The following is a 27282-nucleotide window of genomic DNA, read 5'->3' as shown; positions in this document are numbered from 1 at the left end:
ATTCTATAAAATCTTCCCGTAAGCTTCTGTGCTGTCATGGGAAACACGTCCAGCTTCTCCAGATTATGAAATTATTTGCTGTAATTGTTTTTAATGCCTTAATGTTTGGGAATGGGGTAAAATGATTTGTTTTTGAGCTGTAATGTGATACCTAACCATCAGAGCAAGGAAATGGAATACCACACCCGGGTGACGCGTGCTGTGAGCTGAGAGCTTTGTGTTTCGTTTGCCTGGAGCTTTTAGTGATACAAAGATTGAAATCACATTTCACTGTGTTTATGCAACACCCGTCTTTCTGTGAGGGTCATTAATGGTTTCAAATGTTGCCGTGCGTCGTACCACAACAATCTTTTACAATTGGGGGCCCCCACCTCACTGGCCTGGTCAGGTGTAGAAAAGTTAATCTCCTTCCATTTCTTTTGAAAAGCGTTTGCAATCCTGAATCCAAATTGAGCAGCAAGACCCCACGACTATTTTGTTAGCTTAACTCAGCTCAGGGGCGAGGGAGGAGCCAAGTAGCACCTACATCAATTCTGGCATAATGGAGGTGCTAAGAGATATCAGCACACTCTCTTTTTATATGAGGAGTTCGCTGAATGTTTCAGGATAGTTTATGAAAAGCAGGCTATATACCACAAACTGGTATTGTGCAACGAGACAGAATTAATGAATGATCTCAGAATTAAGGTACTGGAACCTCAGCTTTTAAAATTTATATAATCGCAACATTTAAAAGGTGAAAGTGAGGACAGCAGATGCTGGAGATCAGAGTCGAGAGTGTGGTGCTGGAAAAGCACAGCCGTTTAGGCAGCAGTTTAGCAGCTTATGCCCGAAACATCGATTCTCCTGCTCCTCGGATGCTGCCTGACCTGCTGTGCTTTTCCAGCGCCACACTCTCGATCCTAACATTTAAAAAGATATCTAGATAGGTGCATGAATAGAGAGGATTTAGAGGGATATGGGCAAAATACTGGCAAATGGGACTGAATTAATGGAGGATATCTGGTCAGCATGGACAGGTTGGACTGAATGGTCTGTTTTGTGCTGTACAAATCTATGACTCTGTGACTTAGATGAAGGGATAGAAGGTACACAATTGCTAAATTTGATTAGATTACTTACAGTGTGGAAACAGGCCCTTCGGCCCAACAAGTCCACACCGACCCGCTGAAGCGCAACCCACCCAGACCCATTCCCCTACACCTAACACTATGGGCAATTTAACATGGCCAATTCACCTAACCTGCATATTTTTGAATTGTGGGAAGAAACCAGAGCACCCGGAGGAAACCCACACAGACATGGGGAGAATGCGCAATCTCCACACAGAGAGTTGCCTGAGGCGGGAATTGAACCCAGGTCTCTGGTGCTGTGAGGCAGCTGTGTTAACTACTGTGCCACCCATATTTGCTGATGACAACAAAGATGGATAAGAAAGTATGTTGTGAAGAGGACACAAGGATGGTACAACAGTGTGTAAATAGATTAATTGAGTAAGCAAGGATCTTGAAAATGAAGAGACTCAATTTAGTAGGAAGAACATGGAGAATTGATTTAAAATAAAGGAGCTGAATGACTTGGTTATAGATGATTTTGAAACACAATTCAATAAATTAACTAGATTAACTAGCAACAGCCCCTGAAAGAAATCAGAACTTAAGCAAAAGCTTAGCAAATTAAGTGAAACATTTTTTTGTGAAGAGATTATGTACTTTCCAGCATGGAGGGGACCTGGGTCTCCAACTGCATAATTCATTAAAGATGACAAGACGGATGGGGAGTATGGTTAATAGAGTTTTGTTCAGCTTATTTATAGAGCTGGGCTTTATTAATAGGATCATGGAGTACAAGAGCAAGGAGGTCATGTTGATTTTGTGTAAGATATTAGTTCAGCTCAACACAGTGTACAAGTGTTTAGCTTTAGAATAGGATATGAAGGCAATACCTGGAGTGCAGAAAAGATTGATGACAATTGTTCCAGTGATGAGCAATATCAGTTGTGAAAATAGATTGGAGAAGGACTGTTTTTCTCGAAGAAAAAACTGTGAGGAGTTTTGAAGTATTCAAAAATCATGAGGGGTCTGGACAATTGGGAGAAACTGTAATTACTCTTGAACAGATGAGGAACAACAGGGCACAGATTTAAAATAATTTTAAATTGGTGCAGAGACAAGATGAGGCAAAGCTTTTTCACAAGAGTGTCGCTCAGGTCTGGAATACATTGTTAGAGAGTGTGGTGGAAGCAAGTTCTATTGGGACTGTCAAGCAGGAATGAGATGGTTATTTGAATTATGGAGAGAAAACCAGGTGAGATGGACATTCTGTAGTGGGCTGAATGGCCTCTGTCTATGCTGTAATGATCCTGTGATTCTGTGATTTATAAACAGCTTTTAGAATCATGTTCTTCCCACACTATCTCATATCTTCATCTTGTGTTTTTAACATTAGAGATTCTCTTTATACTTAGGTACCTTGTGCAGTGCTCTACAATTACTTGACTGGAATTCAAACAAAAGATTGTTTTCTATAAATCAGAGGTGTGTAGGTCTCTATGGAAACTAGTACACACCATAGTAACTTGGAGTTGAGGTAATGAGCTGTGTCTGTGCAACTTGTATAGCTGGTCTCAAGTGGCTCTATTCATCACTATCCAAAAACTCAAAAGATGTTTATTTTATTATTTCATGGGAGGTGGGTGTCAGTGTCAAGGCCTTTATTCATTGCCCATTCCTCAATGCTCTTGACCAATGTGACAATTGATCATAGTTTCACCATTGGTCAATATCACTGAGACTAGATTTCAATTCCAGATTTATGAAGTGAATTTAAATGCCACCAGAGGCTGTGGCACGTGTCCCCAGAGTATTAGCTTGGATTAGAGGTTCATAAAATCACGAGGGGCATGGATAGGGTGAATAGCCAAGGTCTTTTCCCCAGGGTAAGGAAGTCCAAAACTAGAAGGTACAGTTATAAGGTGAGACGGGAAAGATATAAAAGGGACTTAACAGGCAACCTTTTTACACTGAGGGCAGTGCATGTATGGAATGAGCTGCCAAAGGAAGTGGTGGAGACGGGTACGATAGCAATATTTAAAAGGCATCTGGATAAGTACAGGAATAGGAAGGATTTAGAGGTATATGGGCCAAATGCTGCCAAATGGAACTAGATTTATTTAGGATACCTGGTTGGCATGGACATATCAGACTGAAGGGTCTTTTTCTGTGCTGTACATCTCTATGAATCTGGATTACGGCTCTTCTGATCCTTACAATATGTCAGCCCCCATGTGTGAAGCTGCCTGAAAGGGTGCTGGTAGCTGATTCAAAAGGAATTGGATAAATACTTGAAAAAGAAGTCTTTGTAAAATAATCTCCTCCTTTTGGTGGATCACCGTGGGAGCAGCCATCATTCTGCAGGTTTCTCACTTGTCCGCTTTGCTTTGAGCAGGAGTGTCGTTACAGAGAGTAATCAGGAGGGACCTGTGTTGGGAAACGTTGGAGCTGGTAGACTGCTCTATTTCCTTTTCCTATGCCATTGTTGATATGTGGGTATCGGTAAAACTAATGAAACCATACAACCTTCATTAGAGTCATAGAGTCATAGATATGTACAGCATGGAAACAGACCCTTCGGTCCAACCCGTCCATGCCGACCAGATATCCCAGCCCAATCTAGTCCCACCTAACAGCACCTGGCCCATATCCCTCCAAACCCTTCCTATTCATTTACCCATCCAAATGCCTCTTAAATGTTGCAATTGTACCAGTCTCCACCACATCCTCTGGCAGCTCATTCCATACGTGTACCACCCTCTGCATGAAAAAGTTGCCCCTTAGATCTCTTTTATATCTTTCCCCTCTCATCCTAAACCTATGCCCTCTAGTTCTGGACTCCCCAACCCCAGGGAAAAGACTTTGCCTATTTATCCTATCCATGCCCCTCATAATTTTGTAAACCTCTATAAGGTCACCCCTCAACCTCCAACGGTCCAGGGAAAACAGCCCCAGCCTGTTTAGCCTCTCCCTGTAGCTCAGATCCTCCAACCCTGGCAACATCCTTGTAAATCTTTTCTGAACCATTTCAAGTTCCACAACATCTTTCCGATAGGAAGGAGACCAGAATTGCACGCAATATTCCAACAGTGGCCTAATCAATGTCCTGTACAGCCGCAACATGACCTCCCAACTCCTGTACTCAATACTCTGACCAATAAAGGAAAGCATACCAAACGCCTTCTTCACTATCCTATCTACCTGCGACTCCACTTTCAAGGAGCTATGAACCTGCACTCCAATGTCCCTTTGTTAAACAACACTCCCTAAGATCTTACCCTTAAGTGTATAAGTCATTGTTATCAATTCTGGGACCATTCAGGGATACAAGCTGAAACAGCAGCAACTCTCATTCTCCGTACCCCTACCACCCTTTTTCTTCTTACCCCAAAACCCTGCTCCCTCAGCATGACAGCATGGTGGCTCAGTGGATAGCACAGCTACCTCACAGCGCCAGAGACCTGAGTTCGATTCTAGCCTCGGGTGACTGTCTGTGTGGAGCTTGCACATTCTCCCCCTGTCTGCGTGGGTTTCCTCCGGGTGCTCTGGTTTCCTCCCACAATCCAAAGATGTGCAGGTTAGGTGAATTGCCCATAGTGTTCAGAGATGTGTACGTTAGGTGCATTAGTCAGGAGTAAACATAGGGTAGGGAAATGGGTCTGGGTGGGTTACTCTTTGGAGGGTTGGTATGGACTTGTTGGGCCGAAGGGCCTCTTTCCACACTGTAGGGATTCTAATTGTAATTCTCTCAGCCTTGCAACAGACTCATTACCAACCCCATTCCCTCACATCTCTTTCCTTTTCCCACCTCCTCATTCCCTAAGATGCTCACATTCCCTCCCACTCTCCTTCTCTTCCCATTGACTCAATTGCCCAACCCCATCACTCCTGCCCGTTCGCATCTCACTCCCTGTTTGCTGCTTTCTCTCCTTGTCTGCTCACATTGCTCACTGTACCACCATTCCACCTCTTTATTGTTTGTTTGTTTAAAGGATGTGACCATCAGATCCTTTAAAAAAAAATAAAAGAAATCTTACTCCACTGTCATTGCACCTTGCCTCCATGGATACCACGTGAGGAATCAGTCGGGCAGTTTATTGAAGTTTATATGAATCATTTCCAGTCAGTGATTAATGCGGAGCTCAAGCCAGTGAGCCCAGGTGAAAGCCACATATTTTAGCAGCATGTTGAGACCGATTCCATCCCCCATTCTTTTTATGAATTGGTTCTATCGCTCATTTCTGCTAAATGATAATACAGGGTTTTGTACACGGTTGTAGAGATGTTGAGTTAGGAAGTGGGTGTCCCCTGGAGTTAGAAACATATCCTAATGATTGCTTCACTTCACTCAGACAGACAGCCAATAGAACAGCAGGAATCCTATTTGAAGCCCAAGATGAGGTCTATTGACAAATTTGCGGAAAAATGTCAACCTGATTCATGAGGTGAATATATTACTGCTGTGTACTGAGGGGCTCGTTAACACTCATCCAAACTCCCAACTGAATTCAGACCTGTCCAAAGATCATTCGGTGCAGCAGTCCCACCACAAATTCTCTCTCAATCCCATCTCAGCCCTCATGTCAATCCCATTCACTCCTTCTCTCAATCCTATTATACCCCAGGTTGTGTGATTTTCATGAAAGAAGTGAAACAGATGAAAGGTTTAACAGACAATCAATTTTTCAATGTATAATTTCAGTTACATCACACTGTAAATCTTTGCTGTAAATTCTATGTGTTAGGATTGAGCCATCCACTATTACCTGGTGAAGGAACGTCGCTCCGAAAGCTAGTGTGCTTCCAATTAAACCTGTTGGACTATAACCTGGTGTGGTGTGATTTTTAACTTTGTACACCCCAGTCCAACACCGGCATCTCCAAATCATGACTATTATACCCTAGTCTCAATCCCATCTCAGCCCATTTGTCTATCCCATTCACCCCCTCAGTTCCATTCACTCACTCTCTCAATCCCATTCACTCCTTCTCTCAATCCTATTACACCCCAGTCTCAATCCCATCTCAGCCCATCTGTCTATCCCATTCACTCCCTCAGTTCCATTCACCCACTCTCTCAATCCCATTCACTCCCTCCCTTCATCACATTCACTCTCTCCCTCTCTCCCTCAATTCTGTTCACTCTCTCCCTCTCTCAATCTCATTCACTCCCTCCTTCCCTCAATCCCATTCACTCCTTCCCTCCCTCAATCCCATTCACTTCTTCCCTCTCTCAATCCCATTGACTCCATCCCTCCCTCAATCCCATACCTTTCCTCCCTCCTTCTCTCAATCCTAATCACACTCACTCTCCCTCAATCCCATTCACTCACTCCCTCCCTCAATCCCATTCACCTCCTCCCTCTCTTAATCCCATTCACACTCTTCCCCTCTCAGTCCCATTCACTCTCTCCCTCCCACAATCCAAATCACTCCCTCCCTCCCTCATTCCCATTCACTCCCTCAATCCCATTCACTCCACCACTCCCTCAATCCCATTCACTCCACCACTCCCTCAATCCCATTCACTCCCTCAATCCCATTCACTCCCTCAATCCCATTCACTCCCTTCCTCCCTCAATCCAATTCACTCTCTCCCTCGCACAATCCAACCACCCCCCAATCCCATTCACTCCCTCCCTCAACCCCATTCACTCCCTCAATCCCATTCACTCCACCACTCCCTCAATCCAATCACTCCCTCCCTCCCTCAATCCCATTCACTCCCTCTCTTCCTCAATCCCATTCACTCCCTCCCTCAATCCCATTCACTCTCTCAATCCCATTCACTCCCTCCCTCCCTCAATCCCATTCACTCCCTCCCTCCCACAATCCCATTCACTCCCTCAATCCCATTCACTCCCTCAATCCCATTCACTCCCTCCCTAATTCCAATTCACTCTCTCCCTCCCTCAATCCCATTCACTCTCTCCATCTCTCAATCCCATTCACACTCTCACTCCCTAATTCCAATTCACTCTCTCACTCTCTCAATCCCATTCAGTCCCTCTCTCAATCCCATTCACTCTCTCCCTCCCTCAATCCCATTGACTCCCTCCCTCTCTCAATCCCATCCACTCCCTCTTTCTCTCCATCCCATTCACTCCTTCCCTCTGTCAATCCCATTCACTCCCTCCTTCTCTCAATCCCATTCACTCTCTCACTCCCTAATTCCAATTCACTTCCTCCCTCTCTCAATCCCATCCACTCCCTCTTTCTCTCCATCCCATTCACGCCTTCTCTCTCTCAATCCCATTCACTCCCTCCCTCTGTCAACCCTATTCACTCTCTCCTTCCTTCAATCCCATTCACTCCCTCCCTCTGTCAATTCCATTCATTTTCTCCCTCCCTCAATCCCATTCAAGTTCTCCCTCAATGCCATCTCACTCCTCTCGCAATCCCATTCAGCCTCTCAGTCAGTCCCTTCACCCCATTCTTTAGTACCACCTCATCCCTTCCCTCAGTCCCTCACCCTACACATACCCCAGAGAGAGTATCAATTTGCTTCCTTTGCTTCTGAATTTCACTTCCAAAAGCTCTGTCTCTACATTTTCAACTCTGTCTCTCTTAAACCAGCAGAAAACATTTCTAGCTATTGACCTGTTGTAAACGGTAATCTCAGAGGGAAGAGTCACTCATTTCCATACAGAGATTTAGTGGAATATCTTCTCACAGAGACTGTGGAATTGTTTACCCCAGAGGGCTGTCGAAGCTAAGTCATTAAACATATTCAGGTTTGAGAGAGACAGAGTTTTAATCTGAAAGGAAAGGGGCTAAAGGTAGGAAAGTTAAATTGAGGATTATTGGAGCAGCCATCATCCCATGAATCATAAAGTCACACAACATAGAAACAGACTCTCGGTCCAAAACTTTTCCCAAACTAAATCCGTCCCATTTGCTTGCATTTGGCCCATATTGCTCTAAATCTTGCTTACTTATGTGCCTATCCAAATGTCTTTTAAATGTACTTGTCTCTTCCACTCCATCTGACAGTTCATTCCACATACGAACCACCCTGTTGTGAAAAGGTTGCCCATCAAGTCCCTTTTAAATCTTTCTCCTCCCACCTAGTTTTGAACTCCTGCACCCTAGGGAAACGACTTTTGCTATTCATCTTGTCCATGTCCCTCACGAATTTATAAACCTCTATAAAGTCATCCCTCAACCCCCTACACTCCAGTGAAAGAACTCTCAGCCTATCCAGCCTGTCCTTATAACTCAAGCATTTGATTCTTGGCAACATCCTGGTAAATCTTTTCTGAACTCTCTCCAATTTACTAATATACTTCCCGTAGCAGGGCATCCCGAACCGTACACAATACTCCAAAAATGACCTCACCTTTGTCCTGTACAATCTCAACATGATGTCCCAACTCTTGTACTCAATGGTCTGAGCAAAGACAGCATGTGTGCTAAACAGCTTCTTAACCACCCTGTTTGCCTGAACTGTGCACCTGAACCTTTAGGTCTCTGTTCTACAACACTACCCAGGGCCCTACCATTAACTATATAAGTCCTGCCCTTGTTTGTTTTGTCAAAACGTAATACCTCACGTTTATCCAAATTAAACTCAATGCCACTCCTCAGCCCATTGGCCCAATTGGTCAAAACACTCTTTGTAATCTTAGATAACCTTCTTCACTGTCAATTTTACTACCAGTTCTGTTGTCATTCACAAACTTACTAACCATGCCTCCTAAATTCTCAATGATTGGTGGGGCAGGCTCGATTAGCTGAACGGCTTACTTCTGCTCCTACATCTTTTGGTTCCGAAGAGGTGAATGTTTTTGCAACATTAGCTCCATCCATTCTACTGATGTCACACAAAGCCTGCAGGTGGAGACAATGAGTTCTACTGGAGCATTCAGAGGGAGCTGATCTATCTCTATCAACTCCAAGATGTTGTAATGTTGCTGATTTAAAACTTGACAAGACTTTAATAAAACTTATCAAAACATTGAGGAGAGACATTTAAAAATATACAACTTCCTGGAGATTTAAGGTTGGAGACAGGCCATGCACAACACAAGATTGGACTTAGAATATAACATAGAACATTACAGCACAGTACAGGCCCTTTGGCCCTCAATGTTGCGCCGATCTGTGAAACCAATCTGAACCCATCTAACCTACACTATTCTATTCTCGTCCATATGCCTATCCAATGATGATTTAAATGCCCTTACAGTTGGCAAGTCTACTACTGTTGCAGGCAGTGGGTTTCGCTAAAGAAACTACCTCTGACATCTGTCCTATATCTATCACCCCTCAATTTAAACCTATGTCCCCTCGTGCTAGCTATCACTATCCAAGGAAAAAGGTTCTCACTGTCCAACCTATCTAACCCTCTGAGCATCTTATATGTCTCAATTAAGTCGCTTCAACCTTCTTCTCTCTAACAAAAACAACCTAAAGTCCCTCAGCCTTTCCTTGTAAGATCTTCCCACAATACCAGGCAACATCCTAGTAAATCACTTTTGAACCCTTTCCAAAGCTTCCACATCCTTCCTGTAATGCGGTGACCAGAACTGTAGACAATACTCCAAGTGTGGCCGCGCCATAGTTTTGTACAGCTGCAGCATGATCTCATAGTTCCGAAACTCAATCCCTCTACCAACAAAAACGAACACACCATATCCCTCATTAAAAACCCTATCGACCTGGGTAGCAACTTTCAAGGATCTATGTATCTGGACACTGAGATCTCTCTGCTCATCTACACTACCAAGAATCTTACCATTAGCCCAGTACTCTGCATTCCTGTTTCTCCTTCCAATGTGAATAATCTCAAACTTATCGGCATTAAACTCCATTTGCCACCTCTCAGCCCAGCTCTACAGCTTATCTATGTCTCTCTGTAACCTACAACATCCTTCAGCACTATCCACAACTCTACCGACCTTAGTGTCATCAGCAAATGTATTAACCCATCCTTCTATGCTCTCATCCAGGTCATTTATATGAATGACAAACAACAATGGACCCGAAACAGTTCCCACTAGTAGTGAACTCCAGGATGAATATTTCCCATCAACCACCACCCTCTGTCCTCTTTCAGCTAGCCAATTTCTGATCCAAACCACTAAATCACCCTCAATCCCATGCCTCCGTATTTGTGCAATAGCCTACCGTGTGGAACCTTATCAAACGTCTTACTGAAATCCATATACACCGCATCGACCGCTTTACCCTCACCCACCTGTTTGGTCACCTTCTCAAATAACTCAATAAGGTTTATGAGGCAACAGTTCCTAAGATACAGACTTGCCTCAAAATCAAACACTAAGTGCAAAAGTAACACATAGTTACAAAGCTGCAGAGAGGGAGGTTACACATGCAAAGAGCTCAATATGGTAAAGTAATCGCCCTTAGAAAAGAAACCCAGGCATCATCAGTGAAATAGGTGATCCCAACAATGCACTTTTGGTAAAATTTGTTTGTGTCAATCAATGTCTTATTAAATTTGAGCTTGATACAAGTGCCAAGATGATTATTCAATCAGACTAGTCACTATAACTTAAGAAGCAGATGCTGCAGTCTGCAGTCTACAGAGATGAGACTGTATGATGGAGATGGAATAATTGTCAAGACCACAGGAATGCTTCGTTATTCTGTAACATAAGGAGCATAAGGAGGTTGAACATTTACACATCGCTTGCAATTCATTAACTGCTCAGTCCGCACGCCTATCCTTTGTTTCAACTTCCTCAGGAGAGCAGAAAGTGTTTGACCACCTCCCAGAGGGCAACTCGTCCAAAAACAAGCCGTCGTCAACCAATCAAGATTTCATTGGGTTTTCTTGACTCACAGTAGAACCCAATAAGAAGAAAAAATCTTATGAGATTACCTGTATAAAAGAAACATTTAATTGCAGCTGAAAAGAAACAGTGGCCAGTAAACCAAAAGAAGCTCAACCGAGTTTGCATAGAGCAAAGCAGTGACCAAGTCTGTGCTACCATTTATTGGTGTGGTGCTGAAGGGTGGCCAGACCAAATCTTCATTGTGTGACTGAGAACACATTCATTTGAGAACCAGCATTGCACAATCAGGGATGATTTAGTAGTTTTTGACAATACACTAGTTATTCCAGTTTCCCTTTGGGATGATGTATTAGAAAGGAGACTCTGGAAACACTTGGGCATTGCCAGGCATACAGCCAGAGGTGGTATAGCGGCCAGAGATTTCTCAAAACAGACTGAAAGTTTGATATCTCATTGTGCAATCAGCAATTATATTGGATTATCAAGTCTGAAAGACACTCCTGTCATCCACGATGAAGCAAACCTTCAGCAAAACTAGTGACAGGAAGGCAATACTGAGAACAGGAATGAGCAGCAACTTCTACTTTCGTCAATCTTTGGTGGGAAGCTGGCACTTGCACCTTGGGAGGGGTGTGTGCCAGTCTGCTCACCCACTCCCACACCCCTCCCCACTGCACCCTGCCCACTCACTCCCACACAACTCACCACTGCCCCCTGCCTACCCACTCCCACCCCTCCCCACTACCAGCCAGCCTACCCATTCCCACACACCTCCCCACTGCCCCCTGCCCACCCACTCCCACACACCTCCCCACTGCCCCCCACCTACCCATTCCCACACCCCTCCCCACTGCCCCCAGCCTACCCACTCCCACACCACTCCCCACTGCCCCCTGCCCACCCACTCCCACACCCGTCCCCACTGCACCCTGCCCACCCACTCCCACACCTCTCCCCACTGCCCCCTGCCTACCCACTCCCACACCTCTCCCCACTACCCCCGCCTACCCACTCCTACACCCCTCCCCAATGCACCCTGCCTACTCACTCCCACACCTCTCCCCACTGTCCCCTGCCTACCCACTCCCACACCTCTCCCCACTACTCCCTGCCTACCCACTCCCACATGCCTCCCCACTGCCCCCTGCCTACCCACTCCCACACCTCTCCCCACTACCCCCCGCCTACCCACTCCCACACCCCTCCCCACTGTCCCCTGCCCACCCACTCCCACACCCCTTCACAATGCCCCCTGCCTACCCACTCCCACAAACCTTCCCACTGTCCACTGCCTACCCACGCCCACACCCTTCCCCACTGCCAGCCTGCCCACCCACTCCCACACCACACCCCTCCCCACTGACAGCCTGCCCACCCACTCCCACACCCACACCTCTCCCCATTGCCAGCCTGCCCACCCACTCCCACACCCCTCCCCACTGCCAGCCTGCCGACCCACTGCCAGCCTGCCCACCCACACCCACACCCTCACCCCTCCCCACTGACAGCCTGCCCACCCACTCCCACACCCCTCCTCACTGCCCCCTGCCTACCCACTCCCACACCCCTCCCCACTGTCCCCTGCCTACCCAATCCCACACCCTTCCTCACTGCCAGCCTGCCTACCCACACCCAAACCCCTCCCCATCGTCCCCTGGCTACCCACTCCCACACCCCTCCCCACTGACCCCTGCCCACCCATTCCCACAGACCTCCCCACTGCCCCCTAACGACCCACTTCCACACCCTCACCCCTCCCCACTGACAGCCTGCCCACCCACTCCCACAGACCTCCCCACTGCCCCCTGCCGACCCACTTCCACACCCCTCCTCACTGCCCCCTGCCTACCCACTCCCACAAACCTTCCCACTGTCCCCTGCCTACCCACGCCCACACCCTTCCCCACTGCCAGCCTGCCCACCCACTCCCAAACTCACACCTCTCACCATTGCCAGCCTGCCCACCCACTCCCACACCCTTCCCCACTGCCAGCCTGCCGACCCACTCCCACACCCCTCCCCACTGCCAGCCTGCCCACCAACTCCCACACCCTCACCCCTCCTCACTGCCAGCCTGCCTATCCACTCCCACACCCCTCCTCACTGCCCCCTACCTATCCACTCACACACACCTCCCCACTACCACCTGTCCCCCCACTCCCACACCCTCACCACTGCCCCCTGCCCACCCACTCTCACACCTCTCCCCAGTGCCTCCTGCCTACCCACTCCCACATGTCTCCCCACTGCCCCCTGCCAACCCACTCCCACACCCATCCCCACTGCCCCCTGCCCACCCACTCCCACACCCGTCCCCACTGCACCCTGCCCACCCACTCCCACCTCTCTCCCCACTGCCCTCTGCCTACCCACTCCCACACCTCTCCCCACTACCCCTGCCTACCCACTCCCACACACCTCCCCACTGCCCCCTGCCTACCCACTCCCATACCCATCCCCTCTGCCCCCTCCCCACCCACCCCTACACGCCTCCCCACTGCCCCCTGCCTACCCACTCCCATACCCATCCCTTCTGCAGCCTGCCCACCCACTCCCACACCCCTCCCCACTGACCCCTACCTACCCACTCCCACACCCTCCCCACTGCCATCTGCCTACCCACTTCCACACCCACCCCATTGCCCCCTGCCTACCCACTCCCACACCCTCCCCACTGCCACCTGACTACCCACTCCCTCATCCCTCCCCACTGACCCCCGCCTACCCACTCCCACGCCCCTCCCCACTGACCCCTATCTACCCACTCCCACACCCCTCCCCACTGACCACTACCTACCCACTCCCATACCCTCCCCATTGCCACCTGCCTACCCACTCCCGTACCCTCCCCATTGCCACCTGCCTACCCACTCCCACACCTCTCCCCACTGACCCCGGCCTACCCACGCCCACACCCTTCCCCACTGCCAGCCTGCCCACCCACTCCCAAACTCACACCTCTCACCATTGCCAGCCTGCCCACCAACTCCCACACCCTCACCCCTCCTCACTGCCAGCCTGCCTATCCACTCCCACACCCCTCCTCACTGCCCCCTACCTATCCACTCACACACACCTCCCCACTACCACCTGTCCCCCCACTCCCACACCCTCACCACTGCCCCCTGCCCACCCACTCTCACACCTCTCCCCAGTGCCTCCTGCCTACCCACTCCCACACCTCTCCCCACTACCTCCTGCCTACCCACTCCCACATGTCTCCCCACTGCCCCCTGCCAACCCGCTCCCACACCCATCCCCACTGCCCCCTGCCCACCCACTCCCACACCCGTCCCCACTGCACCCTGCCCACCCACTCCCACCTCTCTCCCCACTGCCCTCTGCCTACCCACTCCCACACCTCTCCCCACTACCCCTGCCTACCCACTCCCACACACCTCCCCACTGCCCCCTGCCTACCCACTCCCATACCCATCCCCTCTGCCCCCTCCCCACCCACCCCTACACGCCTCCCCACTGCCCCCTGCCTACCCACTCCCATACCCATCCCTTCTGCAGCCTGCCCACCCACTCCCACACCCCTCCCCACTGACCCCTACCTACCCACTCCCACACCCTCCCCACTGCCATCTGCCTACCCACTTCCACACCCACCCCATTGCCCCCTGCCTACCCACTCCCACACCCTCCCCACTGCCACCTGACTACCCACTCCCTCATCCCTCCCCACTGACCCCCGCCTACCCACTCCCACGCCCCTCCCCACTGACCCCTATCTACTCACTCCCACACCCCTCCCCACTGACCACTACCTACCCACTCCCATACCCTCCCCATTGCCACCTGCCTACCCACTCCCGTACCCTCCCCATTGCCACCTGCCTACCCACTCCCACACCTCTCCCCACTGACCCCGGCCTACCCACTCCCACACCCCTCCTCACTGCCACCTGCCTACCCACTCTTACACCCTCCCCACTGTCTACCCACACCCACACCCATCCCCCGCCCCCTGCCTATCCATTCCCACACCCCTCCCCACTGCCCCCTACCTATCCACTCACACACCCCTCCTCACTGCCAACTGCCTACCCACTCCCACACCCCTCCTCACTGCCACCTGCCTACCCACTCTTACACCCCTCCCCACTGTCTACCCACACCCACACCCATCCCCCGCCCCCTGCCTATCCATTCCCACACCCCTCCCCACTGCCACCTGCCTACCCACTCCCACACCCCTCCCCACTGCCCCCTGCCTACCCACTCCCACACCCCTCCCCACTGCCCCCGCCTACCCACTCCCACACCCCTCCTCACTGCCACCTGCCTACCCACTCTTACACCCCTCCTCACTGCCACCTGCCTACCCACTCTCACACCCCTCCCCACTGCCTACCCACACCCACACCCATCCCCCGCCCCCTGCCTATCCATTCCCACACCCCTCCCCACTGCCACCTGCCTACCCACTCCCACACCCCTCCCCACTGCCTCCTGCCTACCCACTCCCGTACCCTCCCCATTGCCACCTGCCTACCCACTCCCACACCTCTCCCCACTGACCCCGGCCTACCCACTCCCACACCCCTCCTCACTGCCACCTGCCTACCCACTCTTACACCCTCCCCACTGTCTACCCACACCCACACCCATCCCCCGCCCCCTGCCTATCCATTCCCACACCCCTCCCCACTGCCCCCTACCTATCCACTCACACACCCCTCCCCACTGCCACCTGCCTACCCACTCCCACACCCCTCCCCACTGCCTCCTGCCTACCCACTCCCACACCCTTCCTCACTGCTACCTTCCTACCCACTCTCACACCCCTCCTCCCGCCCCCACCTATCCACTCCCACACCCCTCCCTACTGCCACCTGCCTACCCACTCCCACACCCCTCTCCATTGCCCCCTGCCTATCCTCTCCCACACTTGGGATGGTGGATAAAGCAGTAAAACTATCAGGGAGGCGATGGCCTAGTGGTATGATTGCTGTAGTGTTCATCTAGAACTTCGGTAACGTTCTGCGCTCCTAAACTCGAGTCCTGCCGCAGCAGATGGTGGAATTTGAATTCAACAAATATTTGGAATTAAGAATCTAATGACTGCTAGAAATCCATTGACAAATGTTGGAAAACCTGTCTGGTTCACTAATGCCCTTTTGGGAAGGAAATCTGCCATTCTTACCTGGTCTGGCCTATAGGTGATCTGAGACCCACAGCAATGTGGTGGATTCTCGACTGCCCTCTGGGCATTTAGGGATGGGCAATAAATGCTGCCTAGCCCACGATGTCCTCATCCCCTGAATGAATACAGAAAAATCTAGATTATCTTAGAATCAGGAGTTTAGTGAAAGTCCCAGATCAGGTCCCAGATAACATCCTGATGAGGTTTGTTTAAGTTGAGGATGTATGAACTCAGGTATATGAAAGCTCCATATAAAGGCTATCAGATTTTCCAGATTGGGAGTTGAAGTCATAGTTAAAATAAACCTATTGTGGCATTAGAGAAAGAGATTCTTCTCTAATGTGAGGGAGGGCTTTTGACAACATGTAATGGAATGTTTTAGGATAATGTTTCTTCCATGTATTTCAAAATATCTGAAGTCATATTATATGTAAACAGTTTTGTCTATTTGAATGTATCTCCACTTCCTTTGCTGAATAAGCTTCTGTCTCATTGTTAAAACTAAATCTGCAATATTGCATGTTTATGTTTAAGTGAGAGACACTCTCATTAAAAGGCAGCACGGTGGCTCAGTGGTTAGCACTGCTGCCTCACAGCGCCACGGATCCAGGTTCAATTCCAGCCTCGGGTGACTGTCTGTGTGGAGGTTTGCACATTCTCCCTGTGTCTATGTGGGTTTCCTCTGATTTCCTCCCATAATCCAAAGATGTGTAAGTTAAGTGAATTGGCCATGCTAAATTGCCCATAGTGTTTGATGCATTAGTGAGAGGGAAATGGGACTAGGTGGGTTACTCTTTGGAGGGTCGGTCTGGACTTGTTGGGTCAAAGGGTCTGTTTCCACACTGTAGAGAATCTAATCTGTAAAGAAATAGAACAAAAATCTATAGATGCTAGAAATTTGAAACAAAACAGAAATTGCTTGAGAAACTCAAGACGTTTGGCAGCATCTGTGGAGCACGAGGAAAAGAGTTAATATTTTGAATGCTTAATCATTTAGAACTGGTAGCATCTAGGAAATAGTGGCATTTATCTTAGGGACAGGAGGGTGGGGGAGGCTAGGAGTGAGCCAATGAGTGAAGACGGAGCTCAGAAAGAGAAGGAAAGGTAAGAGTTAGGCAGACAATGGGATTTTTGATGGTAAGCCAAGAAAGAAGAAAGGTTTAGTAGGTGATAATGGGGATGTCAGTGGGAAAAAAGGGTCAGCTGTGCTGAAAATGACACGTCATGACAGTGTAGGTGTGGATAAAAGACATAGAGTCAAAGAATCCCTATAGTGCAGAACAAGGCTATTTGGCCCATCAAGTCTGCACTGACCCTCTGAAGTGTATCCCACTCAGACCCACCCCTGCCACCCCATCCCCATAACGACATGGAAAGAGGTGTTCAGGCTTTAAAATAATTGAACTCGATGTTGATACCTGAAGGCTGCAAGGTTCCCAGGCGGAAGATGAGGTGGGTCTCCCTCCAGCTTGCATTAAGTCTCACTAGATCACCTCAGCAGGCCTGAGTCAGAAAGATTGGGCATGGGAACCCATAGTGTAATGAAGTGGCAGGTATCTGGAAGCTCTGGGTAATTTTTGCAGACTGAATGTAGAGGTTCGCAAAGTGGCCTATGATCTATCAGGCCAGATTTCAGTCTGGGATCTGAATTGTCGAACAGTAACATTAGGTGAATTCCCAAGAGTGTAACTGAGTGCTCGCTGCAGAATGGAATAATTCATTAATTGCTGGCTCATTTCCCGCACTGCTGTTTGTTTCTACAGGAGAGAAGGCAAGGGAGTTCGTATTCACTGGGACAAGCTGCGAGAGGCTTCCTTCCTATCCCGTTGGAACCCTTGGAGCACTGAAATTCCATATACAACCTTTGCTGAACATCCAGCCATCAATGCCACTGAGAGATTCACCAGCCTTTGTCAGGTAACAGTGGACTTGGAAGTGTAAGTAGAAGTAATGTAGAAGCAAGTGTAAGCCATTCAGCCCCTTAAGCTTGAAGGTGTTCTATCTCATTTTTAGAATTGAAGACAGCCAGTGTGTATCTACAAAGAGCCCAAAACCATATAGTGTCTGTTCATTGGCTTTTGGAATGAGTGCACACACTGGCTGCTGTAATTCTAAGCACAACAGTTAAGGGTATACTCACAGTCACTTGTCCCCAGCTCAACACCCTAGACTGCCCCTGGTTACTTGGTTACCTGGTTAGATGTTCAGAAGGTGCATGTGCATCTGTCTATGGTGTCCAAATTCTCACTTTGTAAAAACTGGCCACCCTTGTTTGCCTCTGCTCTGCCTTAATCCTCTCACTTCTAAAGCCTTGTATCCATTTAAACTGTTGCCATTTAGTGAATAACCTCTCCTATATTTTAAATGTATCACCTCATATTTCTCTCAGAAAGTTTCATCCATTGGTTTGTTGCCTTCCCTGTGATCTCCTGCCATCACATGCAGTTCTCCACACTGTTTATCTCACTGTGATTTTGATCTTAACCATGTACCAAACAGGAGTTGTGTTCCTCAGCTTGAATCGTGCTGTTTCTAATACAGTTGACCAACAATAGGCTTTCAAAACTGTCACCTCAATAACAGCCAAACCTTGATACCAATTCTTTACCTGTTAGTCACTATCGGTTCCCACAATTTAAACATTTCCCTCAGGCAGATAAACTTTAATGAAATGATGGTGCTTAATCTGTCTAATGTCTTTCTTGGCGTAGAGTCACTGAACCGGATTTGGTTCTCACAGCATGAAAAGAACTGGCGCACTTTCCTTCAGTTCAGGCAATGCCCCGGGCCATTAGTGCTTCAACAACGAGCTCTGTGTGTGTGAATCAGTTCCAATTAAAGACAGTCACACCTCAACTTCAGACAAATCTGCTGAAAGCAATTCTGAATTCACCCTCTTTCCCCAAATTGTGGATCTTCCCCCTCCCTCAGTTAGTGCTGCAGTTCCCTCACATCTCAGCAATAATTACAGGAGAAGCTCGGCATGCAGATGGTAACACAGGCTCTTTCTTTCTTCTTCTTCACTCTTGGGATGTGGGTGTTGCAGACTTTTATTGCCCATCCTTAAGTTTGCCAGAGGCAACAGAGTGGCCTGCTCTGCCAATTCAGAGGGCAGCTAATAGTTAACCACACTGCAGAGGATTGGGATACACATTACATTTTAACCTGTTCTTATAGCCTGATGGGTGGAGCTTCTCACATAATGTTAGTTAACCCTTTCAGGTGCTAGACTTATGTTCCAGCCTGAGACACTATAGCACTCCCTCAGTACGTACTCTGTCAGTACAGCACTGCCTCAGTACTGACTCTCTGTCAGTACAGCACTGCCTCAGTAATGACTCTCTGTCAGTACAGCACTGCCTCAGTACTGACTCTCTGTCAGTGCAGCGGTCCCTCAGTACTGAGGAAAGTGAGGTCTGCAGATGCTGGAGATCAGAGTCTAGAGTGTGGTGCTGGAAAAGCACAACAGGTCAGGCAGCATCCGAGGTGCAGGAAAATCAATGTTTCGGGCAGGAACCCTTCATCAGGAGCCCTTCTCAGCCCTTTCCTCATTCCTGATGAAAGGCTCCTGCCTGAAACGTTGATTTTCCTGCTCCTCAGTTACTGCTTAATCTGCTGTGCTTTTCCAGCACCACTCTAATCTTGACTCCCTCAGTACTGTCACCCTGTCAAACCTTCTCAAGACTCACTGTCACCCTGTCAGTGCAGCACTCCCTCAGTACAGGCCCTCTGACAGTGCAGCACTCCCTCAGTACAGACCCTTTGACAGTGCAACACTCCCTCTGTACAGACCCTCTGACAGTGCAGCACTCCCTCAGTACTGACCCTCTGACAGTGCAACACTCCCTCAGTACTGACCCTCTGACAGTGCGGCACTCCCTCAGTACTGACCCTCTGACAGTGCAGTACTCCCTCAGTACCGACCCTTTGACAGTGCAGCACTCCCTCAGTACTGACCCTCTGACAGTGGAACACTCCCTCAGTATTGACCCTCTGACAGTGCAGCACTCCCTCAGTACTGATCTTCTGATAGTGCAGCACTCCCTTTGTACTAACCCTCAGTGTGACACTTCTCTGGAGTAAGGATAGTCTTTGCTGCTGGCCTAGTAGCTGCATCAAGAGTAAACAATCAAATCTGTCATTAAGTGGGAAAAATGCCAAGTATTTCATAATGTTGATGTTCGGTCAGTAACCTGATCAAAGGGCGTATTCTTTGGAAGAAAATTATTACTGGCAAAAGATTAGGTTTGTTTGTTTGGGATGAAGAAGATGCGTGTGTCATGTATATGTAATGAACACTTCACTCCAATTCTTGTCATTTGTCTTGTGTTTGCCAAACTCTGGTTGGTGAATATACACTTTTAATTTGAGTTGAACAGAAATGAGAAGTGACTGAATTGGGTTGGGATTGAATAGCATGGGTCTGGGCTGGGATGAATCTGAGTTTGTGGACTGACCATGATGCTCGTTCACTGTTAAAGTGAGAATTCCACTGCATTCAGTGAAGAGGGGTCTTTTTGGGAGTGCATCTTGACTGAGATTTCCCTGCTTGGAAATTCTTGAAGGCTAGACATTGTCAACATCTCTGTCTACTGACTGAAACAGATCATGAGTATGTTGGCTGGTGACTTCTGCACAACATCTCACACTCAGCCTGGCTTTTCATGGTACAACCTAGTGCTTTCCTGCTGGGGTTCAGTCTTGGTAAAGCCTTGCATAAATGGCATTCTTGGTGAACAGTAACACTTTGTCCATGAGTATTCTGGATCAGTGGATAGATTGTCTAGTATTTTCATTCATCCAGAGAATGTGGGAGACGGCTACTTAACCAGCATTTACCGTCAATCCTTAAATGCCCTTTGAGAGGGTAATAATGAATCCTCTTTACGAACCATTGCAATTGTTCTAATTTTGACACAACTGAGTGGCTAGCTGGGTCATTTAGAGGGTGTCTGAGAGTCGACCGCATTGATGGCTCCCGAGTTCCATGTAAACCAGATCAGGTAAGAACAGCAGATTTCTGTCCCTAATGGACTTAGTGGAAGCTGAAGGGCTTTTACAAGAATGCAGGTATATTAGATATATTCAAGAGGGAGCCAGACCTGGCCCTTGTGGCTAAAGGGATCAAGGGGTATGGAGAAAAAGCAGGAGAGGGATACTGAGATTGTGGTATGACCAGCCATGATCATATTGAATGTGGGGCAGAGCCGAGAGGCCTACTTCTGCACCTATTTCCGATGTTTCTCTGTCTCTATTTCTTCAATTAATTTAATTTCAATGTCACAGCTACTGTGGTAGGATTTGTACTCCTATCTCTGGATAATTGGTCAAGATCTCTCGATTCACAATCCAGTGTTGGAACCATTAATGTAACAAAACAGAGTGTGTTGGAAATACTCAGCAGGTCTGGTAGCATCTGTAGAGAGAGAAGCAGAGTTAACATGTCAGCTCAGTGATTTTTCATTTGAAATAACCTCATCACCAGATTACTGAACCATATATTCAATATCTGGTCTCAGTGGACTTTTGTACATGTATCTTTGCAATAATTTGATATCCCAATCTACTTCTTTTACAGCTCGAAAATTTCAAAATACAGCTGTCTCAGGCTGTCCAAAAAGCCTACCAAGTGGATCCAGTTCCTGGGAGGGCGAATGGAGCGCTGATATTGAATCATCCAATCGCCATTGACTCCTACATGGGGGTGATGTCTGTCCTCAGCAATCAGAACAGGCTGGGCTATTCACTGGCTCGGGGGTCTGTGGGCTTCTAGCCTGACTGCACCACTGGCCTGTTGCGATTCCCTAAACAAATGGTTTCCTTTAGGTCTCTTGCGATTGCTTTCTCATTATTTAAACTTGTTGAGATTTTGCAGATCACATATCAGTCCCTAATTCTACAGATATCATGGCCCATTTTGAAACAACATTAAATCTATTGAGTTTCATACATAAAGTGAGTACTGAATCTGTCAAATGTCACAAATCTACAAACAAGAGTAGACTGAGAATATTAGACATTGCTTGCACTGGTTGAAAGTAGTAACATAAGAGCTGAGATAACATTTAATAACAACATGCATTGAGATTTATTGTTCCACAAGATGTTATCCCTGGGTGTATTAGTGTTTTAGTACCAAGACATTTCCAAAAAGATATTGTTAAAACAATGCACTAATGTATGGTACATAACATTTATGAATGTTTTATGACATCACCAATTAGGCTTTCTCTGTCATTTGTATAATGTTGTTAACTTTGACTAATAAATGTTATTCTGGACAATGATTTAATAAAGAAGGCTACAATCTTGTCTGTGTGCTTCACTTTGTCACAGACTGAAACCTAACATCCTCTGCATTTTCAACCCAGAGTACAATGACTTATCAGCCATTCCTGTGGCAGCTACAGTTCACATTCAGTGTCCAGTATCATCTCTCCTCCTCAGGTCATGTACTGGGTCTCTAGTCATAGTTAATGGTCAGTGCATTGTGCTGGCTGGTGAAAATCCCCATTGAGAGGCTATGGGACATCAGAGATAGATGTTAACAAAACAGGCCATTGAACTGGCTGTTTATAACAACACAAAGGGTAACACTGAGGATCCAATTATCAGAAGTTTCCATTTTAACCCTGAATTATCATTGTTCTTGGTAGGTTTAGATCACATGCACATTTCTCTGAAGATCCCCCGAATGCCAAGCTGTCCAGATAATCTAACCTGAGATGTCTGTGCAGTCAATATTGGCATTCTCACCTCAGATTCAGAAGGTAATGGAATCAAATCCCATTCCAGAGAAATCAGCAAGAAATCTAGACTCAGACATTCAGAATTATGTTAAAAGGAAAGAAATGCATTTGTATAGTGCCCTTCTGGATGTCTCAAACTACCTTTCAACCAATGCAGTGCATTTAACAGTAGATGTTTTATTTGCATGTTGTAGACACAGAGGTTCACTATAACCTATACACTGTCTGTTGCAACCAATTTTCTTAATCATCAGTTTTTTTGGAATACTGTCCCATTGAAGGGCAATTTTCAAGAGACCAGGCATTTTTCAAGTCAAAAAATGACAGTCTTTGGCACCTGCGCCAATTTCTGCTGTAGACTGAGCAATGATCTGATCAGGATAGCCATTGCCTTGCAGGATAGCTTGAATGTGCCTGTTTCTGTATCAAATTTTCATGTCTCATGTTACTGCTATAGCGTGACTACACAAGTGGTATTCACCACGACCAGGATACTGCCACCAATCCATTTTACCTACCACACAAGGAACAATGCTGTGTGTGAATTTCAGTGTCAGTGCAATGTCAAGTCCAGCCTGAAGACTGGCTGATGGAAACGACATGTTCCTTCGGTTCTTCATAGTGATCAGTTCAGTGATCTCATACAGTTGCCTCGGAGACATAGTTTGCTTAGGAAATATAATCTTGAGATGTTGCTTCAATCACTTTTTTATATCAACAAATAGATTTCAAACGGAACTGAGAGGGAGGGTTTGCTTTTCAGAAATGGGAAAGATCAACTGGGCAGCGGGTTCGTAACAGACTTCATCCAGTGAACCAGATAAAACAAGAACTTCTCTAAGTCAGTTATTGTTCAAGGCAGCTCCAGCAGGGACTAACCCTAACGTAAGCAGTTATCACTAGCACCAGGTAATCTTAAATATAATCATTTTTGTAACAAACTTCTGCAGAAACATTAACCCTCCCTATCTCTATAACCGCCTCCAGCCTTTACAACCCTCCTCTATCTCTGTAACTTCTCTATCTCTCTAATCTCCTCTAGCCCCTACAATCTTTTGTACCTCTGTAACTACCACCACCTACTCTATCTCTGTAACCTCTTCAAGTCTGTACAGCCCTCTTTAACATTGTAATATCCTCCACACTCTATAACATACCCTATCTCTGTAGCTTCCTCCAACACGACACCCTCCTTCACTCTGTAACATCCCGCAACCCCTACAACAATCCCTATCTTTGTAACCTCTTCCAACACAGACAACATTTCTTTTCACTGTAATCTGCTCCAATCCCACAGTCTTCCTTATCTCTGTGACCTCCACATAGGAGGGGAGGGGGGGAGAGGTAGGGAGGGAGTGGGAGGGGGGGTAGAGGGGGAGAGAAAAAAAACTGATTTCTGAACTGGCTGAATTATTTAGCCAGTTTGTCAGCTGACATTCCTTTTAGTGAGGACTGATTGTTAAAACTCTTGATGCACATAATGTGTTTCAGGTGTAACTCAGTTCTCATTAGGGGATTGTTGTTTCACTGGCTGGTTACAGCCTGTGTTACTCTTTTCACTCCTTTGAGAAAAGGATAATGTTAATTTTGTGGTAGGGTTTAGCCCTTGGACTCTAGTTTTCTTTGTTTTTTTTGTATGTATCTTCACTTTTTATTGGTGTTTGGACTGAGCCCTTGTGGAAGACATATTCTACCAGAGGAGCTGTTCCTGTGGGGAGGCCTAGCCTTGGGACTGGGCCTCTGAAGTTTGAACACCTGTGTGTGGGGGGGAGGGGAGGTGAGCACATGTTATAGGTCACAAACCAACCAGTTCCATGGCATCTTGGTGGAATCCTCTCAATTTATAATGTTTTGCTAACCTCTTTAAAGGGGACACAGATTGGGTAATGGATTCTCTTTCTTGTTGAACCTGTTTATAAAAATGTAAATGTTCCATGATCACCAGTGACTTTGGTGCAGGGTGACTTTCCAATATTTCACATAATTCTTTATTGCTCTTCTCCACTGGTTACAAAACTCTTGTTCCCAATGGTGCTCAAGAAAACCAAAACCTTTAAGTCTTCAGCTACTTTGTTTGCCTTGAAATAATTGTTAAAATGTTCAGTGTACAGAATCTAGCTTTCTGCCTCTTTGTCAAACAGTCTGCTTATTCCAAGCTGGCTCTTTGTTTTCTCGATGGTGGAAATTTTTCCTGCCACTTGAGTTTCCGTAGTCAGTAGCCGGTAGCCACTTGCAGCCTGAGTCCACTCAGTGAACATTCTCCGTGATGATTTCGATAAGCTTCCAGGTGAATTTACCTCTTTTCAGCCATTAGCCGCAGCCTCAGTCCCTTTACATCTGTACACTTCATCCCCACCATCGGCTGTAGCCCGAATTCCGCCCCTCACCGTGACCATTTCCCTCAGTGTTTTTGTCTGTCTCCCAGCAAGCCGAAAACACTACCTCCTCAACCCTGCATTGTTTCCAAGTTCTCAGTGACGTTCTGTCTCCTCCATCCCTTCCGAAAATGGCAGGAGTGGGCTGCGTTATAATGTTTACATCAATTCATAAATTATGAAAAACCGTGCAGCAGACCTATAGAAATTGAACCAGGAACAACACATCTTTACAGCTGCACAGACATTCCAAAGGTGGCCAGTGACAGTAATAAATATGTATCAAGGTGTAAGTGCCTGGCTGTGAGGATGAGGTTGTAACTTTCCGGATTGTTCTGAAGTTTCTGCATGTTTAATCACCAGGACACGGTTGCCCGCTAATCAGAGTCAAAACAAAGGGCATTCAGAAAAAAAAGCTTCATTCACAATATTTAAATATTTCATGAAATATTCCAGGGTGCATTGGATTTATCAGAAATTAGTTCGGCCCTTTTGGAGTACTGTGTGGCCTCCCTGCATAGGAAAGATGTTGTGAAACTAAAAAGTGTTCAGAAAAAATTTACAAGGATGTTGCTGGAGTTGGAGGATTTGAATTATGGGGAGAGGCAAAATAGGCTGGGTTATTTTCCCTGGAGTGTTGGAGGTTGAGGACTGACCTTATAGAGGTTTGTTAAATTATGAGGGGCATGGATAAGGTGAATAGACAATGTCTTGAGCCCAGAATGGGTGAGTCCAAAACAAGAGGATATAGGTTTAAGGTGAGAGGCAAAAGATATAAAAGGGACCTAAGGGGCAATTTTTTTCAAGCAAAGGGTGGTGCCTATTTGGAATGAGCTTCCAGAGGAAGTGGTGGAGGCTCGTACGATTACAACATTTAAAAGGCATCTGGATGGGTATATGAATAGGAAGGGTTTAGAGGCATATGGGCCAAATGCTGGCACATGGGAGTCAATTGTGGGATATAAATGAATTAATGTTATTTCTGCAACTATAAATTCTGATACAGAACAGGAATGAGAAAATATATATTCAGCAAAAAGAAAGGATATGTTAGCATGAGACGTGATTACAGAACAATGGTGGAAGTATGGGCAAACAGGAAAATATCTGTTTCCCCCAATTGCACGGAGACACAGGAACAAACCCTAATCAAAGAGGTCAAAGTGGCCTCTGGATAGAAATAGACGCTGATAGAAGAAAAGATATGCCTAATCAATAACCTACAGTAGACTGACGTCAAACACCCTTATGGGAGTCAGAGATAAGAGTTTGTCACGGACAAGACAGGATAAACAGAAGTTGTGGGATAAGTCTTAAGGAAATGAGTGACGTAAGCGAAGCAGAGAACAAACAATGGAATAAGGAAAACATATGGGAAAAAACTGTATAAATTGCAAGAGTTTTTTGGTGTTTACTGTGCATTTGTCATTGCCTTACCTGGCAATTAGACAAGGCACCCACCTGCAGGTGTACAAATAAAACGACGCTGCTGTTTCAGATATTTGGTCTCGGACTGAAATTATTGATGTGAGTGGGCTTTGTTTCTCACAATTGGGGGCTCGTCCGGGATTTTCTTCCATCACCGGGGGGAATGGCTGGCCTTGGACACTGGGAAGATGCGTCCCGTTCCCCATTGAGGAGCGGTCTCGTGTCCCGGTTTGGTCTGCTCCCTTGGGTGACTGATGTGAATCCTATAAAAGAGACATCTGAATCAGACAGTGATAGGAGCTCGATAGAAGATACGGTGACAAAAGGGGCCAGGCAATTCTGTGCACAGACCAAGGTAAGAAAAACAGACTTTTAAGTATTGCCTTGGTGGCCAGGAAAAGAGGTATTTACTCGCTGAGGGACTAGCGAGGGCCCCGGGAAAATGGGGGGTAGGCAGAGTAGCTGTCACGGAGTAAGGGACGAAAAGGTCCCTGGTAACATTCCTCCTGAAAGTCCGTTGGGGAGGATGTTGCGGGATTGGACAAGTAATACTTGTACAAGGGCAAAAGATAAAAAGAAAATGATTAAATATTGTTGTTTAGTATGGACCAAAGAACCAATCCTTCGTCCGTCTGTCTTCTGGCCAAAGTATGGTTCGGACGAGGATTGGGTCTGTCAGTATTTAGGGTTGTATGTGAATGGAAAACAACCTTTTAGTCAAGAGGAGGCGGATTATGCATCCTGTTGAAAGGGCAGTTTGGGAAT

The 27282-nt window shown here is 47.1% G+C and overlaps 1 protein-coding gene across 1 annotated transcript in view; it reads left to right on the top strand.

Annotated features, from left to right (window-relative positions):
- The window catches only part of tprg1 (tumor protein p63 regulated 1), a 72397-nt gene extending 50120 nt beyond the window's left edge, over nucleotides 1-22277 (top strand). Inside the window, exons 4-5 of the mRNA XM_043702547.2 lie at nucleotides 17729-17882; nucleotides 21544-22277. Coding sequence (XP_043558482.1) covers nucleotides 17729-17882; nucleotides 21544-21738 — 349 coding nt within the window. The 3' untranslated portion in view covers nucleotides 21739-22277. The remainder of the gene's footprint in view (nucleotides 1-17728; nucleotides 17883-21543) is intronic.
- Nucleotides 22278-27282: the final 5005 nt, after the last annotated feature.

This window comes from Chiloscyllium plagiosum, unplaced genomic scaffold (assembly GCF_037043375.1).
Source record: "Chiloscyllium plagiosum isolate Xiang-an unplaced genomic scaffold, Cpla_swu_hap1 HiC_scaffold_13, whole genome shotgun sequence".
Classification (NCBI taxonomy): domain Eukaryota; kingdom Metazoa; phylum Chordata; class Chondrichthyes; order Orectolobiformes; family Hemiscylliidae; genus Chiloscyllium; species Chiloscyllium plagiosum.
Note: the sequence above shows the minus strand (reverse complement) of the source record. Positions and strands in the feature narration are given on the sequence as shown.